Source organism: Sus scrofa, chromosome 15 (assembly GCF_054392235.1).
Source record: "Sus scrofa isolate SSC_HxYL_T2T_F1_AM1 chromosome 15, Sscrofa_HxYL_maternal_Yorkshire_Landrace_v2.0, whole genome shotgun sequence".
Lineage (NCBI taxonomy): Eukaryota > Metazoa > Chordata > Mammalia > Artiodactyla > Suidae > Sus > Sus scrofa.
Genome location: NC_139397.1, coordinates 68257121 through 68273086, shown reverse-complemented (window position 1 = coordinate 68273086; position 15966 = coordinate 68257121). Strand labels below are relative to the sequence as shown.

Genomic DNA, 15966 nt, shown 5'->3' with positions numbered 1-15966 from the left:
AAAGAACATCATTAGTGTTCCCTTTTCAGAGAGGGATTAAAAAGATCGATCCTGAGTTAAGAAAACTCTCTAGTGATTGTTGGGGTCCTTTAGGGTGAATTTTTTTTTTTTTTTTTGAGGGCCACGCCTGTAGCATATGGAAGTTCCCAGGGTAGGGGTCAAATTGGAGCTGTAGCTACCAACCTATGCCACAGCCACAGCAAGTCGGCATCCAAGCTGCATCTGTGACCTACACTGTAGCTTGTGGCAATGCCGGATCCTTAACCTGCTGAGCCACTCAACAAGGCCAGGGATCGAACCCTCATCCTCATGGGTACTAGTCGGCTTCTTAACCCACTGAGCCACAACGGGAACTCCTAGGATGAATTTAAATGTAGGATTTGCTGCTGATTTATTATCCTATATTCAGATTAAAGCAAAAATGTAATGAATATATTCTGAATGTTCTGGCTGCTCTAGTGATCTCTCTGAAGTGAATATGCATCCTTCTTCACTTCCTTTCTGTTCTAAGAGAAGACATTCTCTTGAAGACAGCTACCTATATATGTTAGTTTAGAGTCTTCACAATCAGATTCTTACTTACTTTCCTAATCTTTGATCCTTTTCAGTCTATAGTATTCTCAGTCTCTATGACACTTTCCCCTAGTAACACTCTACTTTTTGAAACTGTTTTTTCCCCTGACATTGTGACATTGTGATTGTATTGTCCTTTCATGATACTTTATGTAAATGATTTCTTCTCACTTTCTCTCATGTTAATTCTACTGATTGAGGTCTTTATAGTATCTCCTAACAGACCTCCTTGTTCCTCCTGGCTCCTTGTTGTATCTATATACAATCTTTAGATTTATCATCTGAAAGCAGCTCCCTGAATCTTGGTGTTCCTTTCTAGTGGCTTTAGTCCAGGCTCCTTAGGTTAACATCCAAGACCATTCAAAGATTTTGACATTGAATGTAACAGTGGCTTTCTAAAAGCAAATCTGCAAAGATTTTTGCACTCATTTTCAATGTTGTAAGAAGAGTTGTGGTAGCAAGAAACCCCTGAGAGTCAGAAAGCTCCCTGTAGGTCTTGGGCAAATAGAAATTTACCTCTTAATGAGCACTGAGATGGAAGGTACCTTAAAACTTCAGAGTATTGCCTTTAATTTTTACTTTATCTTTTCATTTAATTTTGCCATTTATCAGTATTCATTATTTTTCTCTTTATTGAGCTAACATGTTTCTTAAACTCTGATCTTTTTTGTTTTCTATATACATGATGCATTTAAATTAGATAAGTCCCTCTTACCTACCTAATTTAATGGTTAAATGATGATAGTTTTTTCCCCCCTCAGGAAATTGAAATAAACAATCTTTAGTAAACCTCCTGGCAAAGTAATGAATCCTTTTGTAATAGTGAGATAGATGGGTCTCAGTCTGGAACAGCTGCAGACGCTCTCCTACTGATTTTTTGAGATAAGATGCCAGTAGCAGCTTTGGACCCTGAGACAAAGCGACCACAATTTCCTCATTCTTGTGGTCAAGGGGATTTCTCAGCCCAACACATGCACAGAGAAGGTCCTCAGTTGACTTCCAAGGGATTCTGGATGACATAACTCGAGGGGAGGAGCCAAAGGAGGGAGGAGACACTAGCCCATAATGTGTCCTGCCAACCTCCCAGAAACCTTCATGCTAGAATCCATGTTGGCTGAGAAATGCACTCATCCACCAGGAAGGTCCCTGAGTCTGGCTAAATATGGGCTCAGGCAACATGATTGGGTGGTCAGAATATGTAAGCAGTCTGAGCCAGCTCTATTGGGCTCAGTTCACTCTGCAGGTTTACCCACGTGCCGTATGTACTTTGCTTCTAATAAACCCTGTATCTGCTTCACAATCTTAGTCTCTTTGCTGAATTCTTTCCTTAAAGAAGATGAGGACTGAGGTCCTTCTTCCAGCTCTTTCATTGCTGTAGTCAATAGGAATTTTTGCTATTTTGAATTTTCTATTCTATGCTTAAATTTTTGTATTTTCTATCTTTTTTAATATAAAAAGTGATCCATAGTGTTAGTATCAATTTGAACAATAGAGATGCATATAAATTGAAGAGTAATTATATTTTTCTAATTCTATTCCTCTGGAATCACTGTTGGTATTTTTGTAGTTAGTTTTGTAGGTTTCTGTTCTTTGACTCCATTCTGTGCAAATATGCACTCTCAGTTTTTGCTGTTGTTTTTAGGTTGCTACAGAAATGGTTTTGTAGTATGTCCATTTTTTTCTACAATTTTCTCCTGTCATTTAAAGCATCTCTGCTGTTTTTCTGTTCCTTTCTTTCTTTCTTTCTTCCTTCCTTCCTTCCTTTCTTTCTTTCTTCCTTTCTTCCTTTCTTTCTTTCCCTGCACCTACAGCATATGGAAGTTCCCAGGGTAGGGGTCGAATCTGAGCTATAGCTGCCAGCCTACACTACAGCCACAGCAATGCAGGATCCAAGCTGGGTCTGTGACCTACGCCACAGCTCACGGCAACACCAGATCCTTAACCCACTGAGGAAGGCCAGGGATCGAACCCACATCCTCATGGATACTAGCTGGATTTGTTTCCACTGAACCACAAGAGGAACTCACATGTTTTCTTAAATTAGGCCTTAGTGTGTAAGGATATTAGACTATGCACATTTTGGTGCACAATTTTTCCTTCTTTGAAAACTGTTTTTTTAAAATGAGATTCTTGTTTATTAAGAAGATAATTTGCATTTTTTTTTACTCTGTGAAGTTATCTACCATGAATTTTTGACATGGAATCCGTTTGGTCACAGTCAAAAGTTGCTTTGAGTAGATTATTCAGTAAGACTCAGAGAGTAAAATTACTGCCACATTTTTTCCAGCTTAAGTTTTCAGTGATTTTTACCATAGTCAGAGGTTTTACATATGATTTTTAATATTTGCATCATATTTCATGGTATGAATGCCTATGATCATGAACATTTAGATTATTTTTCGCTATATAGTTTTGATATGAATATTTGTGTATATGAATTTTTGGCAGATGTGTAAGTATATTTGTAAACTGGGTTCCTAAAATTGAAATTGTATCAGAGGGGATTTCCTGTCATGTGGTAATGAACCCAACTAGTATCCATGAGGAATGCAGGTTTGCTCCCTGGCCTCGCTCAATGGATTGAGTAAGGATCGGGTGTTGCCATAAGCTGTGGTTGCAGATTTGGCCCAGATCTGGTGTTGCTGTGGCTGTGGTATAGGCCAGCACCTATAGCTCTGATTAGACCCCTAGCCTGGGAACTTACATATGTTATGGGTATGGCCTTAAAAAGACAAAAATAAATTAAAAAATAAATGATGAGAAGAAAGGATGTATACATGTATGTGTAGCTGGGTCACCATGCTGTACAGACAGAACACTGTAAACAAGCTATAACGGAAAAAAATAAAAATCATGATATTAAAATAAATAAATAAATAAATAAAAGAAATTGTATCAGTGCTCTAAAAATTAAATAAAATAACTTTTCCTAAATCTAAATTATATGTTCTTTTTATATTGGTTAGGTCAGCATAAATGAATATATTTATATAAATGAATATATTAAGGGATTAAATAATAGTTCTGTAGAAATCATAATTTACACTTTTAATAAGTTAAGCACAGGTTTCTAAAACACACTTTCTAACAGATATTATTTTACTTAACAGTCATAGTTTCAAGTTTACTAGTAAAAACTTCTTTGAACTATAAAAATGATATTTTACCATTATATGAAAGCCCTTGCTTTTTGGTAAACAGATAAAGAAACTCAATTTTACAATCATAAGAGGTAATAAGAATAATGTAATATAAATTTTATTCCTTTTCCTATGTAAATATTCACTTACATTTCTTATGTAAATGAAAACATTGTTAATCTGGTGCTTTGCATTTTCAAAAGGATGAGAATTGCATTTCCATTAGTTTATAGATTTTTAACAAGTCTTATGCTTCAATAAATAAACTTGTCTCTGGTTTTAACTTTGATATGAACAAAAAACTGAAGTCAGAGGTGTTTGGATTTAACATAATTTATTTCTACATTTGAGTTTCCAAAATGTTTTAGATTTTTGTTAACTGTGTCATTGTTAACATAGTTTTAGTGAAAAACTAAAAGGAAAATTAAATTAAAATTTAAAAATTATATAAGAGAAATGAAAGTAAAAACCTAAAAAGAAAGGGAAGATTAAATTTTAAGCTGATCTGAAGGTTGCATAGATATTTATATTTGTCCTTTTGTTCTTTTTCTTTAGTTCTGCCTGGGAATTTGAAGGTCCAACTATCATCTATTGTCCTTCCAGAAAAATGACAGAACAAGTTACAGCTGAACTTAAGAAACTGAAGTTAGCCTGTGAAACATACCATGCAGGACTGAGTATTCACTTAAGGAAGCAAGTTCATCATAAGTTTATGAGAGATGAAATTCAGGTGTGAAGATCGATCATTATTATTGTCTCTTCCCCAAGGTGGAAACAGATAGTTCTCTAATATTTATTTGTGAAATTTTATTGAATACCTTCTTTGTGTCGAGCACAAAACAGTCACTCAGAAAGAGAGAATCAGTATATAATGCAGGAGATAGATATTTAAGAAAACTATTGCAGGCTAGAATACAAGACAGCCTGAACACAGACTAGCACTTAGGTACAGGGAAGAGGGTACAGTAGCTGTTAAGATAGGTTGTGTCATGGGGTTGGTCCACCTGGGAAGAAGCAATTTGAATAGAGTCTGAACAAGTGAACAGAAGTTTGTGAGGTATGCAAGGCCAGGGCGTGATAAGGGAAAAGGAACTGGTTATAGAGTTCCAAGAAGGACTGGCATGTGCAAAGGTACTGTGATGTGAGAGGGCATACTGGGTTCAGGAAATTGTCGCTAGTTTACAGTGGTTGGAGGAAAAGGGAGTGAGGATTAGGAAGGGCACAAAGTATAGATGAAAAGGCAAGAAGGTCCTGGTAGAGACTCATGGGAAAAAAGTTGAATGTGTTGTTTGGCCAGGTTATAGAGGGTATTAAAACTTGGCAGAGAATCAGGCTGGGATTGGTGTGAAGTTCCTGTAGTTTTTCCAGACTACTTTGGCCTTAGAAGTTTTTGGCCTTGTTTTTTACTGTATATCCACAGCATGTGGAAGTTCCCAGTCAAGGGATTGAAGCAGAGCTACAGCAGTGCCAACGCCAGATCCCTAACTGCCAGGCCACCAGGGAATTCCTAGCCTTAGAGTTTTTATTGAAATGAAATTTTATCTAATAGGTAAAACAGGTTCAGTAAAATAATTCTTGTTGAAGTTGATGCAAAGAAGGAAGAGGTCTAGGAGCTTCTCTATTTCTGAGTCAGTCTCTGGTGGCATCTCATAGTCCTTAGAATTCCGCAGAACAATCTGATAACCACTGTGACAGACTGCTCTGTTTTTGAGCAAGATAATAAATAGTATTAGAGAAACATTAGACAGGGAGCTCTAAGTAGGATTGATTTGAAAGAAAAACTGAAGAAAGGAAGGGTACTGATGAAGTTATTATCAAGTGCTGCAGCTGAGATGCCTATATTGGTTAGAATCCTGGTTCTTTGAGTGTCATGTGGATTATTTGGGAGGATTTAAATTCAAGCCATGTGAATAGGTTTAAATCAGCACTATCAAGGTGTATCCACACCCTGTCACTGTAAGTCTGAAATAGTCCTCATCTCAAGTTGAGATGAAGTTAACTTCTGCTTTGCATTTTCTTTCCAATAGATCCATTCTCTCTGTATCTTGATCTCTGTCTATAAAGTTCACTGTGCATTGTCATGCTACAATGCATACCTGCCTGCAGGCATCTATTCTCTTTCTTCCTCTTCTTTCTAAAGACAGAAACAGCTATTATAACTCTCGGGAATAGAGATTTTATCCAATTTCTTTAATGCTTATATTTTTATTTTGTTAATCTGTGGAGCTTGGAAATTATTAGCTAAAATTTATTAGCTGCTGCATTCTGAATTTTAACAGTAGATCTTTGAGACAATAATTGACCAGTGGTTTTTTTCTATCTTGGTTTGTTACTAATTATTCATTTAGATAGAAACATATCTTAAAGACACAAAGGTGTGCAAATTTTACATTATGTTGTGAGAGGAGACCTTGTTGAATGTTTATGATTTTCCTGCCAACACACAGCTTTATTGAAACATCAGTGCTTGAAATATGACTTTAAAAGACTTATAGTGATCAGCAATTATACATAATTTCTAGGAGGATATATGTGTGTACATACTGCTGTATTTCCTCTTTGTGTGGCGAGATGTCACAAATTTTTATCCACATTATGAAAATTTATAGATTGATTGGGTCAGCCTAGGCTTCAGGCCTTCTTTTGTATCTGACAACTGGCCCAGTGTACTCCTTTGTCATGAAATAATTCAAAAGCTTCACATTTGCATTGAGTTCTCAGATATCTTCTCAGGGTGATGAAAATACATTTCCTCATTTATATAGAATAGTCTGATTCTCCTGGAGTTGATTACTTGCCTTTGAGTATTTATTTAGTGCCTACTGAATGCATTCACGTACAGAATTGTAGACATTCACTCTCCTTTTTCCAGTTGACTTATACTTTAGTCTGGGCCTAAATGTAGAGCTGATCTCCTCAGCTCTTAATGTCTTGGATTGATTGATGTTTAGAATCTTAGTGTTTTCTATTTTATAATTTTAGAAAAAAAGATTTTTTTCTTTCCTGTTTTTGTTTTTTGTTTTTTTTTGTCTTTTTGCTATTTCTTGAGCCGCTCCTGCGGCACATGGAGGTTCCCAGGCTAGGGGTCGAATCGGAGCTGTTGACGCCAGCCTACGCCAGAGCCACAGCAACGCGGGATCCGAGCCGCTTCTGCGACCTACACCACAGCTCACGGCAATGCCAGATCCTTAACCCACTGAGCAAGGGCAGGGACCGAACCCGCAACCTCATGGTTCCTAGTCAGATTCGTTAACCACTGCGCCATGACAGGAACTCCTCCTTCCTATTATTGATAACCAAATCTAAACACATTTACATGGTAGATTTACATTTGAGTCTGTGACCATTCATTCTTACTTTTAATCCGACCTTTTTTTAAATGTGCTTTTATATTTTATTTGCCTTTTCAAGGAGGTTTGAATTCCTTTCCTTTTTGGAATGATGTTATAAATAATTTGATAAGGTATTTTCATTTATACTTGGGAGTCTAAGGATATTGTGATAATCATGTCTGTAGAACAGGTTGTCTCATCTAAAAACAGTATCATATGATGATTCGTACAGACACACACATACATATATACACACACAGTAACCAGGTAGGATGATGGAAGTGTTAACTAACCTTATGAGGTAATCAGTCATTGTCCTTTTTTTAAATGTGGTAATCATCATATTATATGTCTTAAAGTTACACAGTGTTACAAGTCAATTATATCTCAGTAAAGCTGGGAGAAATTGAATAAGAAATAACATTAAAAAAAAAAGAAAATTGGGGAGTTCCTGTTGTGGCGCAATGGAAACGATTCTGACTAGGAACCATGAGGTTGCAGGTTTGATGCCTGGCCTCACTTAGTGGGTTTAGGATCTGGTGTTGCCATGAGCTGTGGTGTAGGTCGCAGACCCAGCTCTAATCTGGTGTGCTGTGGCTGTGGCGTAGGCCGGCAGCTGTAGCCGATTCGACCCCTAGTCTGGAAACCTCCTTATGGCGCAGATGAGGCCCTAAAAAGCAAAAAGTAAAAAAAGAAAATTGGAATTATTATTAGATTGCTTATTTTCTCTTAAATATAGCAAAACTGCCTGGTTTTTTTCACTCCAGGCTTTTTCTTAATATTATTTTCATCCCTATATGAATTTTTGTGTCATCTTTCTCATACTTAAAATTTTTTTTTTCCCCTCTCTCTTTCTCTCTCTGGCCCTCCCTCCCTTTCTTCCTTCCTTCTTTCCTTCCTGTCTCCCTTCCTTCCTCTTTTCTTTTTCTTTTTGCTTTTTAGGGCTGCACCCAAGGTACATGGAAATTCCCAGACTAGGAGTCAAATCAGAGCTGTAGCTGCCAGCCTACAGCATAGCCACAGGAAGGCCAGATCCCTCAAGCCTCGTCTGCTACCTACACCACAGCTCACAGCAACGTGGAATCCTTAACCCACTGAGTGAGGCCAGGGATTGAATCAGCATCTTCATGGATACTAGTTGGGTTCGTTACCGCTGAGCCACAACAGAAACTCCCCCTTTCTCTTTTCTACTCTTGGTGCATCTTAATACATTTTAAAATATTTTTCAGTTACACACACACACAGTTTATAGTTCTCCGGTGCTTACAATGAAAAGTGCCAGCCCCTCATTCCTTCTTTGCTTCTGTTTCCTACTCGCAACTCTTTCAGCTTATTCTTTTGGTGTTTGCCACTGTATCTTGCCATAATTTGCTTATGCTGCTGCTATTTAGTTGTTTATTAGGTTTAGGCATCATCTCTTGATTCCCCACTTTGAAAGATGAAAGTGCAACACTGTGCATCCCTTTCTGTGCTTTTCCTCAGCTCATCCAGGAGTTTCTACCCTCTTCACTCCCAATAGATTAAAATCATAATTTTGGTTAGGTCAGTATATTTATTTTCAAATATTATATATTTATGTAATTACTCCTCTATAAATGCTTTTTATCTTAATATAAAACTTCATCATAATCCAAAGTTTCACATAATATAATGATTATTTTAAGAGCCTTTTTGTGTCTTTCATTCATAGACATTCAGCAAAACAACTCTATTCTTATAGATAAGGAACAGAGATCTGGTTTTATGGTTGCTATTCCTTAATGTATAAATTGGGCAGATAATCTTTTAATCTTTAAGTGATTGGTTGAAATTACATTCACTTCAATTTCAAGTTAGAGCCTTTAGTTAACGAATTGATTATTCTTACCAAAAAGTAAATATATAAGGCCTTTAGTTTTGCTAAATGTTTGTCAAACCATGTTATTTATTCCTAGTGTGTCATAGCTACCATAGCTTTTGGAATGGGCATTAATAAAGCTGACATTCGTAAAGTCATTCATTATGGTGCTCCTAAGGAGATAGAATCATATTACCAGGAGATTGGTAGAGCTGGCCGTGATGGACTTCAAAGTTCTTGTCACATTCTCTGGGCTCCAGCAGACATTAACCTAAATAGGTAAAAACATTTATTTATTTTTAATCTGCTTTTACCCTTGCAAATTTCTTTCTTTCTTTCCATATGTTTTGAAAGTATTTGAGGCAACATCCAAAATTTAGAGTAATATGTATGAGTGCATTTAAAACCAAGAGAAAACTTTGGAAGATGTCTGAGAAGAACATTTGTGGTGTGTTGCCACCCAGAGGAGAGGACCTCATTTCATCTACACCTCATCTAGTGTAAAGAATTAACTAGATCAGTATTATATCGGAAATGTCACACAGATCTTCTGGAACACTCTTAAAAAATTGTTCATGGATGGACTGGTTTTCTCTTCAGGTTCTCTCAAGTTTTGATATGTCTTCAACCATAGTTACTTTATTTATTTATTTTTTCTTTCTTTCAAATTCTCTCAAGTTTTGATATGTCTTCAACCATAGTTACTTTATTTATTTATTTTTTCTTTCTTTTTTTATTACTCAATGAATTTTATTACATTTATAGTTGTACAACAATCGTCACAACCAAATTTTATAGCATTTCCATCCCAAACCCTCAGTGCATCCCCCCAGCCATAGTTACTTTAGATACCATTTATTTTGTTATTGTCTTTTTCTTCCCATGCTACCATGATGCTTATTTCATATGACTTCTACCAACCCCAATTTGGCTCTGGTTACCACTGCTGTTTTCTTTGTGAGTACTGTGAAAAGATGCCAGCTCTTCTTGGCCATGTGTGAATGATCATGTTGTACTGTACTTGAGTGACTTCTACGAAAAAAATATTATGCTTAGTGTTTAGATGTAGGAAAACCGTTCTATTTAAATACTCAACAGGTATTTTGTCGATACTTATGTTGCTTGGGACTGACATTGAAAAGAAAACTTCATCTTACAAAAATTTAAGGGCAGTATTTACCAACTGATTCCTTCATTCCTAGGAGAAAAAAAATTAAGGAAAAAACTTGTATGTGGTAACTGATGGGGCTGCTGAGATTATGTATTTTCAAAAGGCATCTCTATGTAGTTATATAAATTGAGCTCTTGGATGGATTTATTAGCCCATTTTGTTAAAAGGATGAGAATGCTGGAGTTCTCTTGTGGTGCACGGGTTCAGGATCCAGTGTTATTACTGCAGCAGCTTGGGTTGGTGTGGTTTCAGTTTCTGGTCTGGGCACTTCCACATACCATGGGCGAAGCCAAAAAAACAAATGATGAGAGAGCCTATCTAATATATGTTTTGCTTTTATTTATCATTGAAACAATTTTTTTTGAGTACCCATTATATTCCAAACATTATGCTCTGTGCTGGGGATACAGTAGTAAATAAAAGCAGATATGATGCATGTTTTTACAGAGTTTATTGTATAATGGGAATGACAGATCATAATCACAGAATAAATATGTGAAATAAAATTGCTAATACGATTTTACATATTCCTGTGATATTTTCAATTAACAGGCACCTCCTTAGTGAGATATGCAATGAAAACTTTCGATTATACAAATTAAAGATGATGGCGAAGATGGAAAAATATCTTCATTCCAGCAGGTGTAGACGACAGTAGGTATTGTTTATTAATTAATAACAAGGATGTGTTGATGTACTCTTAAAGAAAAAAGTTTTATAAAAAATAATTAGAAGTATTTAGGAAATATTTTGTTGGTGTCACATATGTATTGAATTTTTTTTTTTTTTTTTGTCTTTTTGTCTTTTTAGGGCCACACCCGCGGCATATGGAGGTTCGCAGGCTAGGGGTTTAGTCGGAGATGTTGCTGCCAGCCTACTCCAGAGCCATAGCAACATGGATCTGAGCTGCGTCTGTGACCTAACCCATTGAGTGAGGCCAGAGATCGAACCCTCAACCTTATGGTTCCTAGTTGGATTCATTTCCACCACGCCACAATGGGAACGCCATATGTACTAATTTTTAAGGGAAGTTTCTTTGTGCCTCAGTAAACTGAAGCCAAATAATGAGGTCCCAGGTGAATCAATTAATGGTGATTTCACCTCATCATTTTCAACAATGAATTTAACATTTATGTTTTTGTTCTTTTATTTAATTTAAAATTTTCTCTTGGGTAGAATCATCTTGTCTCATTTTGAAGACAAACAGCTACGAAAGGCCTCCTTGGGAATTATGGGAACTGAAAAATGCTGTGATAATTGCAGGTCCAGGTAAAGTTTTTCTTCTTCTAGACGGATATTCTAAAAGTCATTGTTTCTTTCCCTTCCTTTTCAAATAATTTTTAACTGAATTTTTGTTGATTGATACTACTGCATGGTTTTTTTTGTCGCTTTTTAGGACAGCACCTGCAGCATATGGAAGTTCCCAGGCTAGGGGTTGAATGGGAGCTACAGCTGCCGGCCTACACCAGAGCCACAGTGATATGGGATCCGAGCCACATATTCGACCTACACCACAGCTCACAGCATCACCAGATCCTTAACCCACTGAGTGAGGCCAGGGATCAAACCCTCATCCTCATGGATACTAGTTGGATGTGTTTCCACTGTGCCACAATGGCAACTCCACTACTGCAGTTTTTAAAACACAAAATAATGGATTTACTTATTAAAACAGAAGACAAAGCAAACAATATTGCAGTATTTTCCTTGTGTAAATAGATATACCAGTAAAACAATAGAACTAAACCTAAACGTACCAATAATTACATTAAATGTAAATGGTCTAAAACACCATTTAAAGGTAAGAACTGTTAAAATAGGTTTAAAAATATGACCCAACTATATGCTATCCATAAGAAATCCACTGCAGGTATATTATATAGGTAGATTAAAAATAAAAGGATATGGAGTTCCTGTCATAGCGAAGCAGAAACAAATCCGGCTAGGAACCATGAGATTGTAGGTTCAATCCCTGGCCTCGCTCAGTGGGTTAAGGATCTGGTGTTGCTGTAAGCTGTGGTGTAGGTCTCAGATGTGGCTTGGATCCGGAGTTGCTGTGGCTGTGGCGTGGGTTGCAGCTGCGGCTCTTATTTGACCCCTAGCCTGGGAACCTCCATATGCTGGGAGTGTGGCCCCCCCAAAAGAAGAAATAAAAATTAAAGGATAAAAACTGTATACCATAAAGACATTAATCAAAAGAAAGCTGGAGTTGTTATTTTAATGTCGGATAATGGAGACTGGAGAATGAATATTACTAGGGATAAAGAAGGACATTATATAATGATAAAACGATCAGTTTACCAAAGTATCAAAGTTCTTCAGAGAAACATATGTGCCTATGTGTATGCATGCGTGCACACACACACAGATTGAGAAGTGATGAAAGAGAGGTTGATTTCAAGGAAGTGGCTCATGCAATTGGGGGGTTGGCAAGTCTGAAATCTGTAGGCAGCCTGTCAGGCTGGATAGCTGCGCAGAATTTCTATGTTACAGACTTGAGTCACAATTCCTTGTTCTCCTCAGTCTTTGCTCTTTAAGCCTTCATCTGATTGGATGAGACCTGCTCACATTATCAAGGGTCATCTCCTTTGCTTAAAACTAAATGTTAATTTCATCTACAAAATGCCATCATAGAAACATCTAGATGAGTGTTTAACCAAACTACTGGGCACCACAGCCTAGCCAAAGTGACACATAAAGATAACCATTATATCCAAGAACACATTAACCTAAATATATGTATACTTAACAAAAGAATTCACAATATTGAATGGAGAAATAGAGAAATCCACAATTAGAGGTGGTGATTTCAACATCTCTCACTAATTAATAGAATTAGTAGACAGAAAATCAGTAAGAAAATAGAAGAATGAATAGGACTGTCAACAAGCTGGATCTAAATTGACTTTTTTTTCTTTTTTCTTTTTTTTCTTTCTATGGCCACACTTGTGGCATATAGAAGTTCCCAAGCTAGAGGTCGAATCAGAGCTGCAGCTGCTGGCCATCGTCACAGCAGCACTAGATCTCAGCCGCATCTACAACCTGTGCTGCAGCTTGTGGCAATGCCAGATCCTTAACCCACTGAGTGAGGCCAGGGATCAAACCCTCATCCTCATGGACACTACGTTGGGTTCTTAACCTGCTGAACCATAATAGGAGCTCCCTAATTGACTTTTATAAAACATTACACCCAACAACTGCAAATGCACATTCTTTTTAGGTGCACATGGAATGTTCACAAAAATAGACCTCTATTCTGGGTCAAAAAACAAACCTTAACAAATTTAACAGATTGGTATTTATACAGAATATGTTTTCTAATTAAAATGGAGTCAAAATAGAAATTACAGGAAAGTCTCCAAACAATTGGAAATTAAGTAACACACTACTAAAGAATCCATTAGTTAAAGAGGAAGTCTCAGGAAAGTAGTTTGAACTGAGTGAAATGAAGATACAGAATGTATGAGGTGCAGCTAAAGCAATACTGAAAGGGAAATTAAAGCATTACACTTAGAAGAAAAGTTTCAAATTAATATTTAAACTTCCACCTTACAAATAAGCAAATAAGTGTAAAGAAATCTACAAGGAAGCAGAAGGAAGGAAATAAGAAAGGTAAGAGCATAAATCTGTGAAATAGAAAACAGAAAAACAATAGAGAAAAACAACTCAAAAAATCAAAAGCTCATTCTTTGAAAAAGTTAATCAAGTCTATAGAAACTTCTAAAAAGAAAAAAAAAGAGATACAGATGGCCAATATCAGAAGGGAAAGAGGGAATTTCACTCACCACAGGCCCAACAGACATTAAAAGGATTTAAGGAAACACTATGAATAATTTGGTACACATACATTCAATACTTTAAATGAAATAGACCAATTCCTTCAAAACCTCAAACTAATAAAGCTCACCCACAATGAGGTACAGAACCTAAATAATCCTACAACAATTGAAGTAATTGGATCCTTCTTATAAAACCTCTGAAAATAAAATTCCCTAGCCTGAATGGTTTCAGTAGCAGATTCTACCCAAAAAAGAAGAGATAGCGCGAATTATACAGTGTGATTCCATTTATATGATATTCTCTCAAATGTAAAACTATACTGTAAGGATGAAGGAAAGATTAATTGTTGGCAGAGATTAGATGGATATAGCACAAAGGAATAGCACAGGGGAGTATTTTGCAGTGATGGTTTTGTTGTTTGTTCTGATTGTGGTGGTGGAAAAGAATCTACGGATGTCTTTAAATTTGTAGACCTTTGCACACATACACAGATATACAATCATTTTAACTATATATGTATTATATATATAAGCTATATAATATATAGAAACTATATGTATTATATAGAGAAAATATATATATAATTTTTTTCAGGAGCCACACCTGCATCATATGGAAGTTTCCAGGCTAGGGGTCCAACTGGAGCTGCAGCCGCCGGCCTACACCACAGCCACAGCAACGCTAAATCCAAGCTGCATCTGCGACCTATACAGCAGCTCATGGCAATGCCGGATCCTTAACCCACTGAAGGAAGCCAGGGATCAAACCTGCATCCTCATGGATACTAGTTGGGTTCGTTACCACTAAGCCACAATGGAACTCCTAATTATGTATTAATTTAAAGAACACAATACAAATGCTATATCTAGTTGAGCTAAACATATACTAGGTGTGGTAGCTGTATTATTAGACAAAAGAAGTTTTCTTCGGGATGGAAATGTTCTCTATGCAGTGCTAAATGATTCCTTCACCAAGAGGAAAGAATTGTTCTGTGCTCCTTAAAGACAAAAAACAAAAAACAAAAAAACAAAAAACACTACAAATATATAAAGCATAAATTGGCAGAATAGCTGTAAGAAACCAACAAATCCACCACCAGAGTAGGAGAGTTTGATGTAATTTTTAGTTACTGGTAGGTTAAGCAATGAAAAAATTAGGAAGCAACAGAAAATCTGGTCAGTATAGTAATACGGTTTGATTTGTCACATATGCAGTTTATAGAAGCCTGTATCAAGCAATTAGAGTAGTGTGTCTCAAACATTTTTATTTCATGACCCACATAGTTAATGATAATCCTTTAGAGCACACAAGCCTAATTGAGGCCAGGTTCTGTCCAGAGCCTCAAGGTCTGAAGTGATTAACCCTTCAGCACATCTACAGTCTTCTGGGAAACACTGAATTAGAGGCTACACTTCTCAAACACAGATGGCATATTTATAAAAATTAACTCTGTATTAAAACAAGGGTTGGCAAACTATGGCCTATGCAGTAAATCCACTTGCTGCCTGTTTTCGTAAATAAAGTTTTCTTAAAACACAGCCACGCCCTTTTGCTTATGTATTATCTGTGACTGTTTTTGCAGCGTTGAGCTGAGCAGTTGTGACATAGAGATTACAAAGCCTAAGCTATTTACTCTCTGGCTTTTATAGAAAAAATTTCCTGGCCAGTGTACTGTAGCCTGTCTCAAGTTTTCAATGTCTTGTTATCAAACACACCACATTTTGGCCAGGATGTAACTGAATTAGGAGTAAAGAAGAGGATAAACGAATATTCCCATTCATTAGGAAATTTGAAATAATGCTTTAAAGTAACTCATCAATCAAACAAAGATCTCAAACTAGAAATTAAAACATTTTAGAACTTAGTGATAATTACAATAATGTTAATGTTGTAATATTAGTATTACAAACATAAGCTACATCATAGGTGGTATCTTGTGGTATTTGTTAGCTTTAAACACTTATATTAGAAAAGAAAATTAATGAGCTAAATTTCCTACTAAAGAAATTAAAATAGAAGAATAAACCTAAATATAGTTTTTTTCCCAAAAATATTATGTTTGGAATACTGACTAGATTCTTACTGCTATTTCAAAGCTATTTATTATAAAGAAAGCAACTGAATTAGGTAGTT

General features: G+C 36.3%; 1 protein-coding gene across 15 annotated transcripts in view; it reads left to right on the top strand.

Annotated features, from left to right (window-relative positions):
* Positions 1 to 15966, top strand: part of WRN (WRN RecQ like helicase) — a 128023-nt gene that overhangs the window by 78286 nt on the left and 33771 nt on the right. For all 15 annotated transcript variants that reach the window (XR_014829940.1, XR_014829939.1, XM_085000172.1 and 12 more), the window contains 4 exons: positions 4269 to 4443; positions 8980 to 9161; positions 10606 to 10707; positions 11230 to 11322. Coding sequence is in view for 13 of the 15 variants with exons in the window: in XM_085000172.1 (XP_084856298.1) it covers positions 4269 to 4443; positions 8980 to 9161; positions 10606 to 10707; positions 11230 to 11322 (552 nt within the window). In the remaining 2 variants the exon portion in view is untranslated. The remainder of the gene's footprint in view (positions 1 to 4268; positions 4444 to 8979; positions 9162 to 10605; positions 10708 to 11229; positions 11323 to 15966) is intronic.